General features: G+C 48.7%; 1 protein-coding gene across 1 annotated transcript in view; it reads right to left on the bottom strand.

Moving 5' to 3' along the window:
• Window positions 1-25,916, bottom strand: part of DNER (delta/notch-like EGF repeat containing) — a 158,518-nt gene that overhangs the window by 28,849 nt on the left and 103,753 nt on the right. The window contains exons 7-8 of the mRNA XM_012725210.1: window positions 25,670-25,894; window positions 4,513-4,635 (exon numbers count right to left, since the gene is read on the bottom strand). Coding sequence (XP_012580664.1) covers window positions 4,513-4,635; window positions 25,670-25,894 — 348 coding nt within the window. The remainder of the gene's footprint in view (window positions 1-4,512; window positions 4,636-25,669; window positions 25,895-25,916) is intronic.

Genomic DNA, 25,916 nt, shown 5'->3' with positions numbered 1-25,916 from the left:
CTCTATCTTCGGGACTCAAAATGGAAATATTTTCTTTCTAACTTTGGACCCCCAAAATTCCAGGTGACATCCTGATCATAAAATGAGCTATGCTAGGAATAAAAATGAACACAATAGGGACGCTCACTTGATTTTTCCACAAAACGAGGTCCTGAACACTCACCCAGCTCTCAAAAGCCCTGTCATGAGCTAGTCTGGAGTGCAGCATCAGCAGTTCTCTGTCTGAGGGGAGATTGTCCTGAGACCTTCCTTGCATTTTGTTTCTAACAATTTCCTGGTTCACAGTGGAAACTTACTGGGAAAATGTTCAAGTTGGGTTCCTTTATTTAATTAGTATGTTAAGCAGCGGTTTCAATTCCAGTAAAGAGCTACGAGCATTTCCTTTGTGCAAGCCACCATATCAAGAGCTATAGAGAATTAACGGAGAAAAAAAAAACAAAAACAAAAAAGTCCATGCCCTTCAGATTATGATGGAACTTAAGGATGAGGAAAATCTGAAGCCAGGAAGAGTCGATTGCCAGGCTGATCCTAATTGTTAGAGCAAATGCAGAGAAAATGTTGGTGGGGCTCAAAAAATGTTTGGCTGCTTGGGGATCAAGATCCCAGATCTGGATCCGGTCACAGGTTGGCTATGGCAGAGAAGAAAGAGAGGAAGGTGCCAAGAAGGGAGGGTTGAGCAGCACCCACATGTGCGGGGCCAGAAGACAGGCTGGAATGAAGTGGGGAGAGAAGGAAGCTAAAGCCAGAGGAGTCGAGAGATCCCTATGGCGAAGGATCATCACCCAGAGTCAGAGGCTGTAGGGGACCGGCGGAAGTCTTCAATTAGGTCTGCAGGCTGTCCTGAAACCCATTTTAGTGGAATGGTGTGGGGCAAGGTGCCAACTGCAGAGGGTGAAAAAAGGAATCAAAACTTAGGAAATAGAGGTCCTCCCTACACCAACGATAGGACACTTGGCTGCAAAGGGAGGAGGGATGAAGAGAGAGGGAGTGCCAAGGACGGATGACACAGAGAGCGACAGCTACAGGGTTGTAAAGATGCAGCTCAGGCCCTATCAGTTGATCTTGAGTTAATCCTAGGTGAGCCAGATCTCGCCAGGCGAGACCTTTAAGACCTTTAACCAGAACCTTTCAGAGGTCCAGACCTCTGCTGAAGTTAGAAACTTGAAACAGCAGAGGGACGCGCCACTGTCTCTGACTTCAGGAAGCTTTTGGGACTCCCGCAGCCACAGGATGTGAGTTGCACAAACAACTTAGGGGGCTCAGAAGCTGATCCTTCCCCATGCAACGCTCAGCTCCTTCCCTACTCGGCCCAGCCAGCTCCTCGCTTCAGCCTCACATGACCCGAGCAGAGAGTTCATGAAGATAACAGATTTCAGACAGTGCTGCTCGAGTCCGCTACCCTGTGGCGCTCCGCAGAGCCGGCGTCGTGAGTACTGCAGGCCCGCATGCTTCTTTCTTTTACCGACGGATTTTTCTTCACCGTTTCTTCACAACCTGATGCGTGGTTTTCCACATCCCTGGATGTTATCTTCCCTCAAATGTGCACTCTTTTTACTGAAAAGTCTGAACAGTGTTCCACCAATGATTTATTGTTTATTGACAGAAGCAAAGGCATGACTTGACTCATATTCTTCTCTCTCTCCCTGACCCTCGCTCTCTCAACTGTACTCCCCTTTTTAAGTCTCTGTGAAAGCATTTCTCCTTGTCTTTGCATTTGTAAATTTTACCAGAGATCCCCAATCCCTCCTCCCCTTCATCGGCCTGACATCAGTCCGCCCATTTTACCTGAACGTCTCAGTGGCCGTCAGCCCTCAGACTCCCGTTGCTGGCTGGCTCTGGTTTAACCCCAGTTCCACGTGCTCCTGCTTGGAGCATCCAGACCCTCCCGGAAATGGGAGCTCTCGGATCTTTTCTCCACACATCACACCTTCTCATTTGTGGTCTCTGTTTCCTTATATTTTTTACCTTTATCATAAATTACTTCCTCTGCTTTTCCAGATATAAATTCGGTTTTGAGCAGAACACGTGACTTTTTAAAAACTTCCTCACTTGAGAGGTTAGACTTATTGCTGATTGCTGCTGTTTCATTTTTATTTCCTTTTTCCCTCTTTTTGAGTTGTTGATACAGGATCCCCTCACTGGCCAGGCTGGAGGTCGGCATCAGGCAGAGACAGGGGACACTGGAGATTCTCTCTGGTGCTGGACAGGTCGGCCACCTGGACCCTGTGGACGTGAGCAGGGGAGCCCACTCACACAGCCACACACAGAAGGAAGGAGGCACTTAGTCCAGAGGCAATTCTCCTCAGTGACAGCTTAGTGTCCCTGGGGTCATCAGCGCCCTCTGCCTCGTGGTCACACAGACGCCTGTACTCCTCTTCAGGCAAGGAGGGTCCATGGGCCCAGTCAGTGGACACTGTTGTGTACAAAGGACCTGCACCCACCCCTTGTTCTAAAAAACCCAAATCTTCCCTTGTGTCTGAGATCCCTTCCAGGGATCCACCTTCTTGAATCATTCCCAGCAGAGTCAGCAATGGATGGAAGAAGTCTCCAGAAACACAGAAGGGGTAGAATTTGGGGCAAATACGGAAGGCCCAGTCTCGGGCATGCTGAGGCAGCAAAAGAAGAGTAACGTTTCAGTGACGGGAGCTGCAGGCAGGTGTGCAGAGCGGGGCTCTCAGAGGGTGGGGCAAGGGCCAGCCCAGCAGCCCCACCTGGGAACTTACCAGAAATTCAACTTTGGGCCCCACCCCACATTCACTGAATCAGGGGGTGGAGCCAGCTAAGTCTCCCAAGACCTCTGCAGACTCAGGTACACACTCACATTTGAGCACCACTCTGCAGGGACAGAGCATTAGTTCATTTGACAATAGTCACAAGTGACAAACTCTTTTATTCCGTGAAACAGAGGTGAAGTCAGTCCATTGTAAGAGTGCCAAAATTCATAAGGGCCTTGGTGGGAGCAGGAAAATATCGGTAAGAATAGCTAATGAGAGAAAAGAAGATGGCCTACATAAGGCTAAGATCCTTACTGGCGACAGGAGTGACACGCAAATAGGCAATCATGGCTTTGACTTCTTGTCATGCTCTCACGAGCCCTGTCTCAGAACCAGAAAGTCAGGGGCCTATTCAGAAGATGCCCAGCTGATGATTTTGTTACAAAGATACAATTACTCCATAAAAGTCTATCATGAACTAAAAATATTTTAATTTTTAATTTTTGAACCACATTTACCACATTTATGACTAATCCTGTCATGGAAGAATCTCGAAATCCCCATAAGCATCCTTACTTCATACAGGTGAAGTAATGTACGAAGTCCATACAGCAGTCGATGTACCCAGGCTCACCAGTCCATGGCACAATTAAGATTAAACCCCCAGTCTAGAGATTTTACTGCTCCTTTCTTCTCATTTCCAACATTTCTCTGCTAGTCCTAGGCCTGAAATCCATGTGAGAAAGTCAGCATCCACCTTTGTGAAGGTGAGTGCAGTTTGGTTTTTATTGGGCTTCTCTCTGGAAAGAGCAGCAGGTTGCCGAACATAACACGGATTTGGCCCAGCCTTGGGCCCTCCATCTAGGGACTTGCCAAGTTCATCCATGAGGCCTACACAGTCCAGAGTCTCACCCAAGCGCCACTCCGTGATGGTGGGTCCATCCACAGGGAAGCAACTGTGGCTACCAGACAGAGTCACCAGGCACATGGACCATATCAAAGGAGACGAGTGAGAGCGAGAGGTAAGTGAGACACTAGAGGTAGAGTCCACAAAAGACTCATGACAGTCTAACCCCAGTCCTGAAGTTGCAGCTTAGAGAACTGGGCACAAGGCCTGATGGACATGCTGTCCTGGGGAGCTCCAGGGGGAAGCCCCCCTTCACAAATGGTGGCTACAGCCCCTCGGGAGACTAGAAGAAGGACCTTAGAGACCATGCTGGCTGGGTTCCTGAGGGATGACGCCCCTCCCAAGGTCACTGTGAGGATTTTATAACTTAATGCACGTAAGGACTAAGAACCAAGTTCCTCACTCACTGTTTTTTCCACAGAACTTTGACATACATCCACTCCAGTGAACTACCATTTCCCTCCTGCCTAAATCATTGAATGAGAACTGATTTATGTGCCAACCCATGAGATTCCCACTGCCTCCACCCAAAAGCCCAGCATCCCCTCTCCACGGAATAGCTCGAATCCCTCTCCTATAGGTCCCAAGCCAAGTCCTCTGATGTGACTGACCATCTACTTAATGCCCCTTTTCATCATCAGTGTTTTATACATTCAGCAGAAAAGTGACATCCAAGAAGGAACAGGCAGAAGATATATTTTTTTCAGTGTATCAAGAGGAAATCTGAGATTAGCAAATCAGCCCCTTTGTCCCATAAATCATCCCGCCTCCCATATTTGATATCTGTTCTAAACAATGTCATGCTCCCATCAGAGGTTGATGCATTCACATTGAGAAGCCCGTGAAGTCTACTGGAGCCACCTGGCCTAGGTAGACCAGGCGGCCACTCACCTTTGTACTCTGGCAGGCACACGCACTCATAGCCATTGATGAGGTCCCTGCAGGTGGCCGCGTTCAGGCAGGGGGCAGACAGGCACTCGTTGTATTCCTCCTCGCAGTAGAGACCATGGTAACCTGATGGGCAGAGCGAAAGACAAGGCGTCAAAAGCTTCCGGTTGAAACCCACACTGGCCACACCTGCAAGGACAAGGACAGTGAATGAGGAGTCATTAGAAAGAGGAGGTGGAAGAAGCAGGGTGTCTTGGGATCCAGCTGAAATGTTGGTTTCCAGGAGAATTACAGAGCACATGTTCTGATCACTCTTCAAGATCCCAGTCATCACCAGAAGTCTTATTAATACATCATGGCCAACGATGTACTGGTGCCCTGGACACCCAGTCACAGAGTCCATCCAGCCCCAGGGGTCAGTGACAGGGAAGGGCCTCCAGCATGGGAGGAACAGCTCCTCCCAGAGATGTGGAGCGCTTGCTTCCTCCAATCCATTGGAAGCACAGTGAAACAAAGAGAATTTTATGAAAGGCAAAAAGATGTAGAACTTCATTTTCTTTTCAAGTCAGGAAAGCAACTCCGCTAAAATGGTTTCATTGGAATTTCTGATAAAATGTGTGGTATTGTTGTGTTTATTTAAAACGAGGTCCGTTTAAATTATAAAAGCTTGGTTTCATTTAAAAGTTTTAACGGTGAAATACAGAGCAACAGCCGTGAAGATAAAGGCACAAGATGACTTTCACTCTCCTGTTTGCAAAACAGGTGTTGACTCGAAAGGACAGGAAGACAACATTCCTTGAGGTTCGCTCATGAATGTCATGTTGTTTTTAACTTTCAAAAACAGATGTTACTGCCAATGTGCAGTGAATTGGGCCATGTTTGCCTGGCCCTGTGCAAACAATAGGAATATGTGATCACTTTCACAAATCACCCTGCCTGTGTTGGTTCTAGAACTCAGATAAGCAGGAAAAACAAACCCTTGCCTCAGTGGAAACTATAACTACTAGCTTTGTCTCAGCTTTCCAACTGCCAGTCCACCCTCAGACTCAGTCAGTCAAGCTAGGGTGTGCCCACAGGCCTCAGAGCTGCTGCTTCTTGTGCCCATCACAAAAATAACCTCAGCTCATATTTGCAGCATTTTCAACTCGGTTGTTTTATAGGCGGTTTTGAATTACTTCCCAAGTGAAGACCATGATAACGGCCCCTTTGCAAAACCTCAACCTACACATGGTTTCCCTTTTGTTGGCTTTTGGTTTTTCCATAGTTTCAGTGCTTCCATCTTAGACATTTTGTAACTTTCTGGAAGTAACGCCCGTTATTCTCCATCATATTATTTCAATCACCTACGTCAGAAGCTCTCATGGATAGCAATGCTGATCGCCAGAAAACAGCTGGTAACGTCAGACACATTTTCAGCTTCAGAGGGAGCGTGAAGGGGGCAGGGTTGCTACTGCATCTGGTATAATGGAACAGGGAAGTATCTACTATGATGCACAGGATGGCCCCAACTGACAAAAATCTATGCAGCAGAAAAATTAACAGAGCCAGGTGGGAAAAAACAACACTGGATCAGGCATCAGCTAGCCGTTGCCAGGGGCCAAATATAGCACTGTCTTTTGCCAATAAACATACACTGAGACGCTACCATGCCCACCCACTTACGTGCTGTCTGTGGCTGCTTTCCCACTCCACGCCTGATGAAGAGGTTGCTATGGTGCTTGCAAAGGTCATCTGACTTGCAAAGCCCCACGTTTTTACTCTCTGTCCCCTTATAGAACAAGTTTACTACCTACAGGTCTAGATTGAACCGAAATCTTTCTTTTACTAGAATTTTGGAGAGTTTCTCCCAGTTTACAAGCAGCCTTCGCTCCACTGATTGCTTCCTCTCAGACACAGTAGCCCTTTGGTCTGATAGAATCCCACTGGTTGGCTTTTGCTTTTGTTGCCTCCAGTTTGGATGTTATAATCAAGAAAGCATTGATGAGACCAATGTTTCAAAGCTTCTCCCCTGTTCTCTTCTAGCATTTTTATTCTTTCAGTTTCAACTTTAAGTCTTTCATCCATTTGAATTGATCTTTTATGAATGGGTCAGATAATAGATGTGGATAACAGGTAGACAAAAAGATGTTCAACATGATGAATCATCAGGGAAATGCAATTCAAAACTGTAGGAGGTATCAACTCACAGCTAGTAGGAGGGACATTTATCAAAACACATACACACAACACACACAGAAAATAACAAGTGTTGGCAAGGATGTAGAGAATTAGGAACACTTATGCACGTAGATGCGACTGCTGTTGAAAACACTGTCAAGATTCCTCAAAAACCAGAACTACATTATGATCCACATTCTCATGTCTGGATAGTATTCAGTCTTAAAAATGAAAGAAATCTTGTCATAGGTGAGCCATGAGGCCATGGACTAAGTGAAATAAGTCAGTCAGTCACAGGAGAAAAATACTTCATTATCCCACTTACATGAGGTATCTCAGACAGACAAACGCATTGAGGCAAAGTAGAATGGCGGCTGCCTGAAGCTGGGGGAGAGGGGTGAGCAGGTGAGGGAGGTGAATGGATCACTGGAGGTTTGACTGAATGAAGGTATACAACAGGCTACTAACAGTCTAGAGAGATCTGCCTGTTATGTGTGTATACAATTAACAATACTGTACTCTACTCTTAATTTGTGAGCAAAATAGATTTCATACTATGTCATTTTTATCAGAAATCAGAACCATAGATCTCTGCTTATAAAGGAAAAGATTCTGTTGGTTTCCTCTCAGTGTGAAGTAACAAGCAGTCAATTTTCCTTTGTATTTGCACTCCAGCAGATCTTCTAAAAACCAACTTGAAAGGATAAAACTCAACCCTGCAAACATCTTGACCCCTGAATTAAAGTGTTACCAGCATCGTCAAATGCAAATTTCATGAAATCACTCATAACTGTTTCCATTTTTTGAAAACTGTATCATTATCTTTTTCCTCTAGCAACAAGAAAGGCAAATGAGGAAGTTATTCTACAAAGATAATTAAGCTGGTGATGTTCTTCTTCCTGGGGGGGGGGGGAGATAAAGGTTTCATATTCTAAAACTGTTTCTTTAGAGACAGTAACATTTAAATGTCTTTATGGAAATGTCACGGCACTCTTTACACTTGGTGCCAAAGAACCCAAATCGGACAGTCTGAACAAAAAGACATTCCTTCCAAAAGAGAAGGCTTCTGTGAAAAAGAGACTACTACCTCCTGCTGGTAATTAATTTGGGCAAATAAATTAGCTGAAGGCAGTCTGCCCGGGGCCTAGAAAAATTAGGCTAGTCCAAAGAAATTTTTTTTAATGAAATAAAACACAAGAAGGGCTACTGTGGTTCCCTCCAAGGCGCTGTCTTCGTTGCAACCACTGCCATCTTGCAAGCCCTGCTTCTGGACATACAGCTCCAATCCCTTCCTTAGGTGGACAGAAGAACACAGCCCACTGGCAGTGGGCATGAGCAAGCAGTTGATGGAGCCATGTGCAGGCTGGGCGAGTGGAAGACCATGGTTTAAGCCCAAGCAAGTATGATCAAGGGACGGACAGGTTTTCCCACATGGATCTGGGATGTTTGATCTGGAATTCCCCTCCCCCTAACCCAAACCCTAAATTCCCATTAGATTCATATGAGCATCAGTGAGCTTGCAAAGTCCACAGAGCCCTTCAGCACTGAGGAGTGTCAAGGGACACACTGGTTTACTGTGTAGACTTCTGTTTGGAGGGAGACTGGGAGACTGGGGGGGAGGGAGGGTGGCATTTCTGTCTGTTGGTACACTCCCAATAGAAATATTTTGACAAACAGAGGAAACCATATCAAGACTCCCTATTCCCACTAACCCTATCAGGCATTCAGATGGTCTGTTGTAGGCAATAGGCTGATGCTGATATTTTCCAGACTCCCAGGGTGCAATTACATTCCTATTACATGCACACACATGCATGCACACACACACACACACACGAAAAAAAGGAAACCTCTGTGCTCACAGAGGAGGCTGCGTAAGCAAACACAGCATCAACTGCTGTGTGAAGGGCGGCCCGACGGGGGCGGCCCGACGGCTGGGTCTGGGGTGCCAGGAGGCAGCGGCTAAGTGCCCAGAGACCAGAGGAAGGGACAGCAATTTAAGAGAGGGGCATGGAGACGTGAGAAAAAGCTAGGAAAATGCCAGATGCGTAAATAGTGTATGCAGAGAAGCCCTGTGCTGGGGAGATGAGCAGGCTGCTGCAGAGCGAAGGTTGGCAAGGGCGTAAGAGGTGAGCAGCTGCCAGGCCCAGGGATGCTCATCGCAGAGAGGAGGGGCAGTCCCGTCAGACGTGCCTCTCAGCCATCACGTGAGCCAGTGGTGGAGGCCTTGGGCCTGAGCCAGTGGTGGAGGACGTGGCAAGGCCGGCAGGTAGTAGATCAGCGGCTGTTGTGAAACAGGGGAAATGTGGGTGTGGAGAGGGTGGTAGCGGCGCCAGCTAGATAATTTGTCACAAGCCAAGGAGAACTGCACTTACTCAGTAATGAATGAGTGGTGAGCAGGGTGAGCAGGGTGCAGCGAGACCTGTGGCCTGACTTGTCAGACTCACAGGTGCTGTTGCTGTCATACCTTCTTTCTCAAGGTATGGGGGTAGCATTTATTGAGGTCTCTTCTGTGGACCAAGCACACTCAAATTCAACATAATTGCATTAATAAGAAGGGGTGGAGTGGGGATGGATGAAAGGGAATAGGGAACCTCTTTCTGGAAGTAGATCTCAACTGAATAGAGGGAATGGTCAGTTCCTCCCAAGAAAGCAGAAGCAAGTAGAAGGAAAGACAGACTTAGTATTAATGAACAATTGCTGGACTCTGGCCACAGGGAAGAACTGGCATGGACGCCGGGCAGAAGGGAAGCCTTCGGGTGTAGTTTTACAAGGGCCGTTTAGGTTAGAAGACACAACACAACAGGAGTGAAGACGGAAAAGTAGAGAGAGTGAGCGGGAGGGTGGTGGTGGGGGGTGGCGAAGAAGTGCACAGGAAGGGGAGAGAGGGGGGAACAGATACCTTGAGGTATCAAGATGGAGACATAAAAAGGCAAAATAAGAAACATCCACCTAGAGGAGAGAAAGAGAAACTGTTCAGAGAAAAAGAAACTGTTGAGAGCATCATGGAGTAACACAGAGCACGGGTCCCCCAACATCAGCGCCAAGACCTTGCACACTGATCTTGATGCATCACCAAGACGGTGGACATGGAATGGAGAGAGGGGTGACTGGAAAGTTGGAGTGATGAAGGGTCAATGTAAGATTCCTGCTCCTCATGTTATTCCTTGTTCAAATAAAATGTGTGGGACCACCCATTCTGTTTCCCTAAACTTCGTGCAGTTGCGTTTAGGTGGGAGCTTTGGCCCATCTGCATGTACCATTGACCCAACGCCATGTGTCACGTGCCCCATCTCTGGGAAACTGCGGTGACAAAGGCCACTTAGAAAAGGGCAGCTCCCGCGCCACCCTCCAGAGGACACACTCTTGGCTTTACAGAGCGCAGAGAGCAGCCCAGCACCCACCCCGGCACTGGCCCGCAACGCGCGTCTCCTATTGTGGCGTGCGTCACTCAGCGCAGCCTGGGCGCGACGTTCTGACGTCACCGCCTGCGTGCATGACGGCACTGAGCACCGAAACCCGGAGGACCCCACCTTCTGGAGTCTTGCCTGCAGGTGGGCCGGGAAGGCCCAACTCCGCACCCCTCCCGCCCAGCCTCAGCCCTGAGCCCAGACTTCACCTGCCAGACGCCCCAATACCTGGATTTCTCTACTATGGAAGAGCGTTGGGCTCTGCAAAGACCCGGCCCTTGCGATTAGTCACCTCCTCCCCTGAGAATGACCTCTGTGTGGGGTCCCGTTTCCTGCTGGACAGACCAGCTGACTCACTGCTCGGTGTCTGCTGTGCTTCCTCTTTAGCAACTGTTTGGCCTCGCTTCCTTAGCCCACAGGCTGGTGAACAGAGGCTCAACCCCAGTGGGGAAACCGACTGTCTGGGAAAGAGGAATCGTGGAGCAAGATCCCTCTGCCCACAGAAGCCATCAGGAGCTCTCTGCCTCACAAACGTCCGCCCTGCACAGACACTAGTAAAAAATGCTTGGGGAGGAAGATTCCCAACTTCATGTGGTTTCTGTGGGGCATTGTGAAAAAGGGCATTTTATTTTTTAATACACATGTTCAACTTTTCCAGTTTTGCACAATGGAGGTGAGAGCACGATCCTTCTTGTGGTGTCATAAGTCTTTGAGGCATTGATTGCCCAGGGAAAGGGGGTCAGGCTCCGACTCCAGCACTTGTTGGGGAAGCATGTGAATGGCGCGCTTAGATAACGCTGGACTTGTTAAGGAGTACTTTCTAGGAGGGAGAAACAAAACAGGCCTTCACAGTATTTAGAAAAGAGAAGGATCCAGTCTTCGTAGAAGAGAAGGCTGTTAAAATACCGGTATCAGGGCCCTCCCTGGTGGCACAACAGGTTAAATAAAGCACAACAGCATGAAGCCACCTCAGTGCAAGCTGGATCCCCGGCCAGGGAGTGACCCACAGGGAGCAGCAGACCTCTCCTGTCTCCCTGCTGCTCCCCTCAGCACTGGATTTCAGTAGATCTGCCTGTTCTGCTCCCCACTCTATCACTGGGAAGTCCTCACATCACCACTGCACCTCTGGACTGCACCCCAGTTCTGTATGCATAAATAAATAAAATACTAGCCTCAGTCATCACTGTAAATCACATTGCTGCTAAAGAAAATTCTTCTTCAAAGGAGACTTGCCCCGTTTGATGTGCAGAGATGGTAAACATACTGAGATGTCTCAATTGATGTATAGAGTCTAAATCATAATTCATAACCGAAGGAAATAACTCTTAAATAGCTGCTCGAAAAGCAGTCGAGCTCTACTCTGGGTTACAAATAAATTGTATGTTTCTGCCAAAACAGAACCAAAACAGACAAACCAGCTAGAACAAGAAGGCAGGCACTGTGGAGAACGGTTAGCGCCGCCGTGCAGGGGCGTCAGCCAGCCAGAGAGCTCAGCGGTGACTCCCTCAGGTGCTTCGGCCTTAAACTTGCCCCTCCTTGGGGAATTCACTAACATACGTGGATCTAAAAGTTCCAAAGTCTTGTTAGAACCAGGTCACAAACTAGGCATGTAAAAAAAAAAAAACAAAAACAGTGCCTCCGTAAATGTTTGGCCCTGTCTCAGGTGTTTTTTTTTTTTTTTCATGGTGCTTTTGGCCACTAGAGGGTGGGTTGTAGCCAGGATGTGTACCAGCTAGAAGAATAAGGAAAACATCACTCAGGGCTTTCACCACAGAGGAGCGGTGAAGGTGGGCTGTGCGTCACCAAAGGAGGATGAGAACACATGAAGGAGAAATGTCCTTCGGTGATAAAGACCAACATGGACATGTTTCTTTGTGGTTCACCAACAAATTCACCAACATGTCCTCAAAACACACAGGAGTTCCTGCTAAAATGTTAAAATGGCCTGCTATAATGCAGTCTATTTTCGTTACTGACATCTCTAAAATTTATTTTTAAAGTTGCAAGTGCTCATAACACTGTGATTAAAGAACCAAGATTCAAGGTGAAGGATTGTACAGGAGTATTTGCTTGTAAATAGTAAGTGCACTGTGTTAATGAAATAATCCCATATTAGGCCTCCCTGGTGGTACAAAGGGCTGAGTCTCAGCACTGTGAAGCTGTCCATAGCCCCTGCAGCACGAGTTCAATCCCCAGCCATGGAGTGACTCACAGGGTGTAGCAGACCTCTCCTGTCTCCCCGCTGCTCCCCTCAGCAGTGTACTTAAGTGGATCCGCCTGTTCTGCTCCCCACTCTATCTCTGGTGAATTCTCTCACCTTCTGCACCTCTGGCCTGTACCCAGTTCTTGTTTTCATAAATGAATAAAATAAATTAACAATAATAATCCCATAATCTGGATTGATTAGCACATTCATGGCTGACGTAACGAGCAGGATAAGGCATTTGGAAAGCAGAGACTGAAGCCTTTGTGCATCAGGAAGTCTTGGGCCCAGCGTGTGCCACACCACACCAATGCCAGAACTGGCCAGACACAGACAGGTGTCTCAGAGCAAGCACTCAGCAGAGGAAATAAAATCTTGCAAATACATATTATTAGCAAAGAGAGATGTGGAAAGGTTGAGGAGGAGGAAAGAAAATGTTTAATATTCACTTCATTTTCATTTAGTTCACAAACCCCTGGTTAAATGTGAGTCACCATTTATTACTGTGGCTTCTTTTGAGGTGTTTGCCCTACAAAGAACTTATGTTCATCACAGCAGTCTAATATTTCACGAAGTGGGGTCCCCAGAGCACTGCATCAGCATCTCCTGGGAACTGGCTGGAAATGCAAGCTCTCAGTCCCCCCAAGACCTACTGAGATGAAGCTGTGTGAGTTAATAGAGCCGACATGCCACCTCTGAGAACCCCTGAATTCCTGACTCCCAGAAATGCCGGACCGTGGTAGGAGTTACCTGCCCAGCAAGGGCTAGGCAGGGTGCAGGCATGCATGTTAATAGCCGTGGCTTTTCCACAGGAGCCATGGCCTCAGCGATCTTGTTGACCAGACTAACCCAGGCAGTCTGGACACGCATCATCACGGGCACACTGGGGACCCACTGTCGTGACCCAGCAGCCGCAGACATGTGGCATAAATCAAACAGCTTTTTGCTACTTTGAAGACCCTCGAAGTTTTAGTTAGGGAAGAAAGCAAAGCAAAGTGGTGTGGAATTGGCAGTCGGAGTGGAATTTGAAAGAGAACGCCAAAGAGATAACACTAAGATACACAAGGGGCACACGTTTGCCGTTAATCACGGTGACAGGGCATCCTCTACCCCTACACCCACAAGGAGTAAGTCTGAATTTGGGGGAGGAGGGAACATCTCCCCCACATCTACGATCCAGCTTCTATGGCCCCTGAGCACATTTTCACCGAGAGGGATAAGATCAGACAATGACCGAGAGAACATCCAGGATGGGGGTTGCCGGGGACACGGGGAGAGGCTGGTGAAGGGGCCCTTAGGAGTAAGGCTGGGGTACTGTAGAGTATGCCGATTAGAAACACACGCTTCCCTCTTGGCCAGACACCTCATGGCGTCCCACACTGTGTGATGATGCCATACATTGACTTCTGTGTCATGACTCGGCTAGAGAACTTCCTCGAAAAAAACAAGCACTGAGAGGCATACCTCGAGGCAGCTGAGTGACAAAGAAGAATTCAAAATGCAACTGACTGGACTCTGAACTCAATTCTTTGAGTAAGTCCTGAATTTTGCTCCAATTTTCTCTACTGAACAGATATTAACAAGCCCTAAAAATAAGCATTTATTCATTTAATATGTCATAAAGCAGTGGAAAAGGTGACGTAGGATACTAGTAGAACAGGTACATTCATCATTTAGAGAAGAAAATGAAACTTCCTTGACTCAAGCAGAGACAAGGGTCAAGCACACAGAATTGTGAAGACATCACAAAGGAGAAAAGAAGAGCTGTCTGGACATTCCTTATCACCTGCGTGGGCTACTTCAGTGGGTCTCATTATTCCCTGAAGTAACAAAGGACGACTAGGCTGGTTCTGCTTTTTAGATCTCCTTCTCCTAAAATCTGCATAAACACACATGCATACACACACACCTATGGACCAGGTCGTTACACCTTTGTACCTGTGTGTGTGTGTGTATTCTCCGCATAGTTAGCTGTAAGATTGTGATTGATTGCAAAAAAAATATATAGGTCAGAAATTCCTTGCAGTTCCATCCATCAAGAAATGAATCCGTGCACTTGGCCAAGCAAGATGTTATCAAACATAACAGATGAACCCCCTTTTAGCTGTGCTTGCTGGGCCGCTGCTCTTGTTTTGGGAACCCAACTGCCTTGTGAGAAAGCTCAGACCATCTGCTAGATGATGAGAGACATGTGACCCACTTGCCCCCATCACGCCAAGCAGACAATTGAGTGAGGTCATCCAGGACCAGACAAATCCCAGTGGACTCACCAGATGACCAAAAAGCGTGAGTGAGCACACCCCACACCATGCGGAAGAGAAGGGAGACGGCCCAGCCAAGCCCCACCTAGGTCACCAATAGTTGTATTAGCCATCAAGCTTTATGGTGGTTGTTCTACGGTGGTAATGACCTGGTACAAAGTGGAATTACCAAGGACAATGCCTAACTTTAAGAAATAAGTTCACAGACCAGTTAACAAATGGGTGGTAAATATGAACAGACAATTCACCTAAAAGGAGATGTGGAAGACCAACCCGTGCGTGAAGGGACATCCGTCACGGCTTCCAGTAGGAGAGATGCAGGTTAAAACCACAGCGAGACACCATCTCACACCAGTTTACATTCCCACATACTAATAGCAGATATTAAAAAGACTTTTAGCAACAACACACAAACATAACATAAAACCACAGTCATAAAATTTGGGCAGCAGAAACAAACTGGAAAGACATCTTCCAGGGTACTGGAAGAAGCGGCATTTTCCAGTGTGATGCCACCACACATGACATATTCTCTAGCCCAGGATGACTTTCAGTTGGGCTTCTCCAAACTAAAGGGAACTCCCCTATCGGTGCTTAGACGTGGGGTGTTCACCGTGATCTACACATCAGGAACCATCTGGTAGAGAAAAACATGAGAACTGTGGCAATTGTCAACATACCATGAAGACTGCAGTCCTAGAGAGACGCCAGGAAGAGTCTCTCTAGGCAACCTGGAAAGCCAAGTGCGGTTTCAAAAGCAGTCCGAGTGGAGGGAAGCGCTCGGACACTGCAGAAGAGGACACCACAGAGTCAATCAGTACTGAGTGGACAGTGGGCAAGACCAGAAAAAGTCATGGATCCGTCTGCGCCACATAAACTGAATTGTTCTGCATCGTCAAATAAAATGAAGTGATTTTGTAAAGGCATTCAGTCCAGGCAGCAACTCTGACGATGTGCTTTCAAACCGATACTTACTGATTGTGATAGAGAGCCGAGGGGAGAGACACGGGGTATTGTCTCTGGGGCTGCATAAATGAGGGCTTTAATCAAGCGCACAACCTGGACGGCTGTGAGGCTAGAAAAATGTGGAACATGTAGACGAACCTGATTGGCTTCCCAGGGGAGCTCAGGACACGGGCCATAACCAGGCACACCATGTCTCAGACATGACAGCGGTGAAAGACACGCCCCTCCCTGCCTTGAACAGAGACACTCCTTCCCCCTCTAGGATCAACAAAACTTCATTTATGTTTAACTAACTTCTTGCTTTTTCCTTGTATTCCCAGAACAGAGAGGGCCTTGCTGCTAAGAACCTTCCAAAACACAGCCAGGAACAGAATCTTTGCAAAGACAATATCAAAGTTGCTGACTTTCCATTGCCACATTTAGCTAGAGTCTAAATACCCCTGCTCAGGCCCTCCCTGGTGGCGCAGGGACCCATCCCTGGCCAGGGAGAGGCCCCCAGGGCACAGCAGACCTCCTGTCTCCCCTGCAGCTCCCCTCAGCAGGGTATTTCTGTCAGTCTGCCTGCTCTGCTCCCCACTCTGTCTCTACTGAATCCTCTTACCCCCCACACCTATGGCCTGCACCCCAGTTCTTAAATGCCTAAATAAATAAATCTTTAAAAAAAAAAAATACCCTGCTGTCAGCTACCAAGTGGGACAAACTAAGTTTGCTGTCGTCCACATTTGTCGATAAATTAATACAGCTGCTTCCAAATTCTCTTCCTCTTATTGGCTGAGGTGGAACACCAGAGTTCAAGGACACGCCCATTATCAACACTGTGAACCATCACAGCACTGAGCCATTCCTGAGGGAAAGAGATTCTAAAAGCGCTATCTCAAGGCTGAAATCTGAAAGCCCCATAGTCAAATACGAAGAGAACAGAACATTTCAAGATATGACCAGAGCCAGGTGGGAAAAAAATGTAGCAGAGAAGCCCACATCATACCAAAATTAACAGGGGCCTGACAGAGGTCCAGGCAGTAAGAGAAAAGGTCCAGTTATACTGGAGACCCCGGATGTGAGACGCACCAGACAGCCCCAGATGAAGGGCGAGGCCTCTGGCTGTGTCTCCATTTCTCAGTTGAGTCGTAGCAAGAGCAGTTTCGTTCACTGGGTGGGTCCAGGGACGTCAACGCAAATGAAATCCCAAGCTTGAGTCCCAGGTGGCCTTCAACATCGGCTTCAAAGCCAGAGTCCACCTGCCCACACGCGCTGTTTGCTTGGATGTCAAGGCTATTTCTCTGCTCCAGGGTGTAAGAAACTATTGTTCAAAAGTCACAACCAAAGTTAGTTTTCAGGCCTGGCTTTGAGGGATCCACTTAGAGATCCCTCTCGGAACCTCCGTTGAGCTTCTAGAAGCTTCTTGTGAATGACGCACATACATGCACACCCACACTCAGAGTATGGGGCCACAAGTTGACTCCAGCACGTGGTCCATGAGATGAGCAGCTTTCGTGTAAGGCAAATCTAGGTTACACTGGGGCTCGTCAGTTTCTTCTCCTTTAATAAAAAGCAAGCATACTGTACACTGGGGTTAAGTAGGGGAAACTATCAAGTGTCAGGCACAGTCTCAGTGCAGGGGGGTCTCATGCATGCAAACTGTTCTGGGAAAAGTGGGTCTGGAGCAGTGCAGACCTGAGCCAGCGGCCAGGTGGCCTCAACTTAATGCATTCACCTGAGGTGGCTATTTAGCCAAGCAGCACTAGGAAGGCAAGTTAAATACTTCATTTTTCAGTCAGTTACTTGCTACTAGTGAGTGAAGATCTTCCTTGGTCCCTGTTTCCTGTGTGCTTTAAGGGAACAGAGGCTCCAGATGCCAACTGCCTGGGTTCAAATCCCAGCTTCATCTGTATCTAACATTATAGCTGGAGGCCAGGAAATGGCAAAAACTAGGGGACCACCTTGTAAGGACTAGGAGGTCTCGAGCAGCCCCACCTCAGGCACAGACAAGCTCATCACCACAGAGTCAAGGCAGCATGCAACCCCCAGATCCTGCTGGGGGCTGGACCCTCACCCAATATTCCTGAATGCCTGCCACGGCCATGGGAATAGATTCTGCCTCACCAACAATTCTGCCTGAATTTCTTCAGAGCCCACAGACAATGACTTCCTCAACAGTCTTCCCCAAGACTTGGAATGTCCACCCATCACTTAATAGATTTTGTAGGTTTCAAAGTACATGAGTGCATGCATCACCCCATGGAGTTCCAGGGCCTCCAGTGCAATCTGACCTGCCTTGTACTTACTCCCACTTAGAAGATGAGAAAATGAGGCCAACAGAGGCCAGTCTATTTGTTGAGAAAATTGGGATTTAAACTGAGTCCCACCCAACACTAAGCCCAGACCCCTTTCCATCACGCCAAGTAAGAGAGGCCAGGCATGACGAATTTCACTTCTAAGTAAAAGAGCCCCAGACATTTCAGCAAGTCAAAAGATGTTAGCAATTGCATCATAATAATTTCCATCCATGGGACCAAATAAGATTCAAAGGCTTAGTTACAAAATAGTTTTAAATAAATCCCCATCGAGCACGGAGCTTGATGAGAACTTCCTGAAATTATGCGCTGGCAATGCTTCAAATAGAGCCAACCCCAGAAATGCACTGTCGGGGGTGGAAGCTGTTATCAGCTGCCTTTTCCAACATTCGTTCCAGGTAAGATGATGTAAACTGACTTGCGCTGTCCTCACTGGATCTGCTAACTCCAGCTGCCGGCAGGTAGATCAACACTGGTTCAACACTAGCTCAGCCAACAGTGACTGCCGATGGATTTAAATTTTCAGAGCATGCCGGGAGCCAGCAGTGAGAGCAGATGTGGCGTGCAAATCCCTTCTAATTAGAGGCCAGTTCATTAACACTTGCATACATATGGATCAGCCATTTAAAGCCAGGCTAGAACGCAGTCACAGGAACAGGGTTTTCACACCAGGCAGCTCATAAAAACCCCAGACGCTGCACCAGCAAGTGCCTTCTCTCTCACTGTGGTGTCTGTCACCCCACACCTTCATCCCCTGGGCCACCAGCCTGAAGGTGGCATGGATGAACCCCACCCAATGGAGAGAACGAATGGCCGTGGACATGCTTAGCACAGGTGTGCTGGCCTGGGGCAGGCTGGCAAGTCTGAGCCAGCTCCTCGTGCCCTGGCCGGAGCCCGCTCTCCCCTTCCACTCCTGCTAACTTCCCTGGCGCTGTCCTCTTGCAGAGACTCACCATTCGAGGTGCCTCCTCTGGCCCATCCCGGCTGCCTCTGCCACCTCAGTGCAACAACTCTCCAACATGCTCTCCAGTTCTCTCCCTTTCTTTTTACACTCTTATCCCATCTACCTTCCCATTCTCAGGCAGCCACTACCAGAAGCCCCTGTGTGTCCAGCTGGTGTCCACCCATGACCCAGGTCTAGTTTCAGGTAACCATCAGGTCAGTGGAGGGCCTATTACCACTTGGAGACTTGCTGGACCTAACGTTTCAAGGGTCGCTTTTGCATCTTTTCCTATATAAGTGTCCAACATAATTTTTTAAAGATTTATTTATTCATGCATACAAGAACTGGGGTACAGCCAGAGGTGCAGGGGGTGAGAGGACTCAGCAGAGACAGAGTGGGGAGCAGAACAGACGGATCCACTGAAATACATGCTGAGGAGCAAAGCAGCTGAGGCAGGAGAGGTCTGCTGTGCTCTGTGGGTCACTCCCTGGCAGGCCGGGAATCAAACTTGAGCTGCAGTGGCTGTGGACAGCTTCCGAGTGCTGCACTTTAACCTCTTGTGCCACCAGGGAGGCCCCTAAGTGTCCCAAGGTAAAGATACCTTTCACTCCTTTCTCGCCTTGTTCCCTACAGTCTACTGATGACCACACTGATGATTCCACACCTCACATAGATGTGTGACTCTTGCTCCCACCAGCACCTGGCCCAGTCCTCCCCTCTACGCGCCTGAGCTTCCTGGTGGCTTCCTGCGGTATCAGCGCTTCTTGACCATAACATCTAATTCTATTAGAATGAACTTTTCAAAGGTCACCCAATCTTCCTAGGAAGCACCTGTTTCCATGAGAAAAACTTTCTAAGACACAGATCAGTTCACATTTCCAGCACTGCAACATGTTTCCACGTCTTCATTTATCAAACTCTTTAGCAAGCCGCCCGATGGGCGTGTTTGGCCTTACTGCCCTTTACTACACCTGGAGCATCTCACCAGCAGTCCACTGGGCCTGTTGTTTCCTGCACTTCCTTCCCCTCCACCAAACCCTCACCCAGCCTCCATCCCTCAGTATCCATCTCCACTTGTGCATGTCAACACTCTTTCAGTATCCAGCCGAAACTGGTGGAAAGGCTGATGGCACTACTGTTAATGTGAACTGTTCAATCCCAATATTTAAACATCTCAATCAAAGCAGGAGTAATTCTGTGCTTGGATATTTCAATAAATCGTATCTTTAGGGGACACAGGCAAAAGCTGCAATAGGCGAAGAAGCAGTTGGCTTTAAAATTATTTTAGAGACATGCATTGCTGTGTATTCTATCAGTTGGTAGGCAGACCTTGTTCAAATCTGGACTTGGACAAAATTTATAAAATGGTCTTGTTTGTCTCACTTCATGGTGGCCTATGAGTGTCCACGTATGATGTCATTGTTCTGTGAGTTGCTCATATCCTTAAGTCCCCCAGGAGACACCATGGCCCAGCTGTGAGCACCAGGCCAGCTGCTCACAACTCAAGGCCAACCTGTAAGTGTCCAACAAGCTCCAGGATTCAGTGCTCTTCTCCTTCTCAGTTCTTAGTGTTAGTACGATGTCAAGGTAGAAATTTCACTTTTTCGTAGGTAGAGTGCAGATTATCAAGAGTTCCTACCGCTCAGCTAGGTGGACAAGTTCTGTTTGGGATCCCAATGGTGAGGACGGAGAGACTGTAGAAAATAACTTTAAAGGTCATGATAGCAGAATTAGGATTGGGGTGTGGGGAAAGGAGACAATCCTAAGCAAGCAACAACTCTCGAAAAAATAAAGTGCTATGCAGAACAGAAACCCCCAAGGGAAGGTTAAACACTAGGTTAAACATGTCGCAGTGCTGGAAATGTGAACTGATCTGTGTCTTAGGAAGTTTTTCTCATGGAAGCAGTTGATTCCTAGTAAAATTGGGTGACCTTTGAAAAGTTCATTCTGATAGAATTAGATTCTATGGTCAAGAAGAGCTGATATGCAGGAGCACCTTCATCCTGTCAAATCTGATAAGTTCTCTGGGTAACATAGAATGCAAGTCCTCCAGTGTCCTGATCTGAGAATTTAAATGTTACTAGGCATTCACTTGGGAGCTAAATGTTTTCCTATATTTCTAGGGGGACCTTTTTCTTCATCACTGTTTAGTTTCTATTAAAATCTTGACCCTGAAGACTTATCTTAGATTCTGTTTCCAGCAGAGACCACCAGAGTTCTGATATTGCCAAGTCTGAGTTTCAACACAGGAAGCTATGGCAGTTATGCCATGGAGGTCATAAAGGACAGAAAAGCAGCCCACATGTAAGACAGATGTAAAAAAGTAGGAAATAAACAACAGTATCCAAAATTCCTAGAAATATATTTTCTTTCAAAAATATTTCATGTGGAAAAAGTCTAACATCCTTTCTTTTATAGCCTGCTTGACCTGAGATGCCCTACGACAGACAGGAATCAGCAGAGACACATGCTTAACTGGCCCCAGGCCTAAGTTGTGATGGCAGATGAGCACCCAGGAACATTCATGAAGATAAAAATGGATAAATATACTTCCATGCAAAAGCCCTCTAATGTCTTATTCTTTCAATTCCTCGAATAGCAGCACATTCTGCAATGGCAAAGCTAATTCGCCCCAACCAGCCAGGCTAGTTTGTGGGGAGCTGCAGGAGGCCATGCCAGTGAGCCTCCCTTCATCGCAGGTGCTCCTTCTGTAACAGTGGGTTCCCAGGAGAAGGGGAAGTCCCAGGTTCCCGGCCCCAGCCAGAAGGAGGGTGGAGCTGAGCAGGGAGAAGAGAAGGAATCTGAGGAGGAAGGAAGCAGGATGGAGCCAGAAAGAGGCCTGAGGGAGCCACAGGGAGCAGCAAGCATGTGATGAAGAAACTGTGTTTGCTTCCTGGTCGGAGACTGGGTGAAAGCGATGTGGGTGAGAGACCCGCAGGGAGGTGGCCGTGGCAGCTTTTATCTTAATTTTGATGTTGCTCTTTTCCTCCCAGACTTGTCTGGCCCTGTGTGACCCTTTCCTATGGGTCCCGGCCAGAAGGTGCTTTAGTCTAGTGGCAGCTTTCAGGCCTTGCTTTGGGCCAATCCCTATTGGGTGGACTTTTGACCACGAGGGGATGGGTCACTTCAGGTGTTTGATTTAGACATTATATTCTTTGTCTTTTCCATACTGTATATTCACTGTATTAAAGTTCCTTTCCATTAAAGCTCTATGTCTTGTCTTGATGTGGCAGACGGCAGAACCTATTTAGAACAGGCAGATTTGGGGTTCAGGGGTGCCTCTCTCCCTGCCATGTAACACTTCCTGAATAAATAGGTATTCCAGATGCCACCACCACACAGAGACCACTGGCAGGTACAACGCCACCCCCTGCTGCCCATGGATTCCACACTCAGGCGCCACTCCCCACAGGGTAGACAGCCTCGGTCCTCACTGTCGCCTGGCCTGGAGATTTCAGTTTGCAGCGTGTTTTGAGTATGGATGGCCTACCACTAGTACTGTCACTGAGACAGCATTTCTCTGATTATTTGATACTAAAACCACCTCAGAAATCCCTAGCCTAATAAACTAGAAATGAGGTCTGAAAATAAAGCAGCTGGCAAATCTGATTTGCGGGAACCCAAATAGCATTTTGTCAGATGGGGATTAATTATCAACCCCACGGTATTTCAACCCGCTGCCATTTATGAGGTGGGGTCTGCTTGCTGTCTTTCGAGACCATCCGGCTCACACTCTTCAGTTAGAGATCCATCTCACCTAGTCTCCTGGGTCCACTATTATGCAAATTAGTGGTAAAGCAATTACATGCTCCAGAAGATGAAGACTAGAAACCCTGCATTCAGAGAATTGTCACTTTCACCTCTTAAAATGTAAATTTTGGCCACATGTTCAGATGCCTTTTTTATTTCGCACAATGTCACCCAATGATCTTAGCCCCTCTGCACGGGATTCCTCCAGATTCCAGCAAAGAGCCTGACAGACAGAACCCCAAGGCTCCCCACCAGCAGCCTGCCCAAGAGATGGAGGGCTGAGGGAGCGATCACATGTGTCTGCAAGCTTTCAGGCTGTGCGGCGGATGGGCAATGACTACCACCCAGCAAAACACTCCAAAGGAACAGCAGTGAAGCTTGAGCAGAGAAGGAGGTAGAGCTGGAGTTCAACGGGAGACGCTTGCGTGACCCCCACCCTTCGCGGCGGGAGGAGACCTGGGCGTTTTCTTGGCTGGAGAGCGGAGTAGCCCTTACACAGCTGGCCACTAGGGGCGCTGCGTGCCTCGGAAAGCGCCCGAGAACGCGGCGGCAGGAGCAGGCACTTTCTCCCCCCTACTCTGCAACCCGGTCACCAGCCCAGTGGAGGGCATCTAAGACCTGACGCGTGAACATACAAACCGAGGCCCAGAGACGCTCTGTGAGGATCAGTCACAAAGGGAAGAGTTGATAAATAAGGCCTTGGTTCCACCCTCAGCTACTGTCCCTCAGAGGAAAACACCAGGGCGTCTATTGCCCACTTAGGACCGCGACGCCTCTGCACGATGTGGATCCATCCGGTGCTAGTAAAAATGCCAATTTCTTTTTAAAGTTAGCTGAAATAACCACATCCCATTGATTCTTTCAAAATAAGCCAGCTAGGACCCTCCCTGGTGGCGCAGCGGGTTAAAGCACTGCACTAAGAAGCTGAAACCACTTCTGCATGAGTTTGATTCCCGCCTGCCCCGGAGGTGACCCCCAGGGCACGGCAGACCTCTCCTGACCCGCCCGCTGCTCCCCTCAGGAGTGGACTTCGTCGATCTGCCTGTTCTGCTCCCCACTCTGTCTCTGGTGAAGCCTCTCACCACGCCTGAGCCTCTGGCCTGTACCCCAGTTCTGTATGCACAAATAAATAAAACTTTTTAAAAAACAAAGCCAGCTAACTATAAAACAAAATACAATATGATGGGGGAGCAGGATGCAGAGAGGAGGAGAACGAGCTGGGACTAGCTGGTTCTTCTCTGTGGGGCTTCACAGTGCTCTGTCTCCTGGGACACAGGCAGGCGTGAGTTCCTGCTGGGTTTAACTTCAGATGGCCACGAGGGTATCAGTCGAGGAGACCGATCCCCATTCTGACATCCAGAGCAGGGCCCTGGAAGGGCCTGACAGGAGTCACGTTGTGAGGAAAGCTTCTTCCCACAACGTGGGAACACGCTGTTCCCATACTCCGGGCTCCCAGGTGGGCAGGGGACCAGCCTTTATGAGAAACCCATAGCATTGCGGCAATGGCTAACTTCTATGTCAACTGGCCTCAGCCACCTGATGATGAATCTGGTGCCACAAACACCAGGCACATGTCAGGTGAATGAGTAAATTTGTAGCCTTGAGCGAGACAAGCGCCTCTCGTAGTGGGGGCCTACAGCTGAAGCAGTCAGGCATCTCAGAAAAGACTTTCAAGCTGGAGCAGAACCCTGAATGAGTTTCCAGCCTGCCAGGCTGTATTGTAGATTTCGAACTTGCCTTTCCCATTACTGCATTAGGCACTTCCTTAAGGTCAGGCGAGGAAGATCGATGTGGACAGGTAGCACAGAGATAGACACACCGTTTCTCTAGAATAACGCTAATCCGGTTGCCAAGTAGATACACAACCTCATTCCCTTTGTGTTTCAGAGCAGAGAAGAAAGAGGCACTAGGCAACAGATCAGCCCAGGGAGGCCTTAGAAAACCAGAGATTTAAAATCTTTTTGGTAAAGGCTTTCAACATCCTTCAAATGCTTATTTGCACTTCCCACTATGCCCTTTAATTGATTCATCAGCGTGAAGCGCTCCTTTGAAAGTTTTGGGCCGCGCACTGAGACACCTGAAGGAAATCCGGGTTCAGTCCCCTACCGTGTGTGTGGTCACAGCACAGAACGGAATCAGGTACAGGCGCCCCACACCTGCGTTTGAAGGGAGCTGTCAATAGCACCTGCCTCGCAGGGCAGGCGCTGTGAGCACCAGAGTGAGAAGCACCAGCCTCGGAGCTTGACAGTTACGTTCCCTGACCACTGGCTGGGGCTTGCTGTTGGACCAAAGTCACTCACACAGCAGAGCCCTGCAAGGCGGGTCAGCCTGCCGGTGGAGAAACCTGAGAGCGATACTGCAGGGGCCGCTGAAGCTCAGAACGGAAAGCCAAGCAGAGTCGGAAGGAGACGCTCGCTGGTGAGGACGCAGGAGCTGGGATCTGGGAACTGGGTGCTGCAGGAACAGAGGCAGGAGTCAGCCGGGCACTGGCCACCAGCGTGCCAGTGGGGCACACGTAGTGCTGGGCAGCCCATGTGTACAAGGACCGCGATGTGGGCAGAGCAGAGAGGAGGAGAAAGAGCTGCTGAGGGCCTTCTTGCCAGGCCATACCCGGGAGCTGTGCAGACACAAATTTCGACTAATGACTACTCTGCCTTCTGAGTGTCGAAATGCACACACACACACACACACACACACACACGGTGCAGCGAATGCAGAAAGCATTTGGGACATGAACGCTGAGACCTCTGACCATTCGCACCATCACAGGTCCTGTGCAAGAGGAAGAAGGAAGAAGGGACATCCCGAGTACTTCTGATCCACTCGAAATGGAAAAACAGCCCATGCGCCAAAGAACGCAGTAACCAAGATGTGCCACACCGCAAAGGCGTTGTGACCTCGGTGCCTTTAGCAATGATTACGCCAGGGTAAGATTAAGCCTGGTTACAATTTCTTCATGTTGCTTACTCGTGCGTTTCCATTTCTCTGCAGTGAGTGGGAACTGCTCGCGGAAAGAGGAAGGGACGTTCCGAAAACGCGGCCGGGAGAAAGGGTCACGGCTGCGTGGCGCTCACGTCTGTGCTCAACTACACCGCGGGCCGAGCCCAGCACAGAGGCAAGAGAAAAGCGGCATCTTGGAGGCGGGAGGAGGGTCTGGGCTGGTGGACGGTACCCACCTGGGTCGCAGAGGCATTTGTAGCTGGTGCCCACGCTGCGGCAGGCGCCGTGGGCACAGGGGCTGAGCGCGCAGAAGTCCACGAGCTGGGCGCAGGTGGGGCCGGTGAAGCCTGCGCTGCAAGTGCAGCCGAAGCGCACGCCGTCGGGGTAGCACGTGCCGTTGTTCTGGCAGGGCGACGAGGCGCACGGGTCCACCTTCTCCTCGCAGGCGGGTCCCAGGTAGCCTGCGAGAAACGCGGGGGGGGG

The sequence above is a fragment of the Condylura cristata genome, unplaced genomic scaffold (assembly GCF_000260355.1).
Source record: "Condylura cristata isolate star-nosed mole 26May11 unplaced genomic scaffold, ConCri1.0 scaffold00002, whole genome shotgun sequence".
NCBI lineage: Eukaryota > Metazoa > Chordata > Mammalia > Eulipotyphla > Talpidae > Condylura > Condylura cristata.
This window is presented reverse-complemented; position numbering and strand designations above follow the sequence as displayed.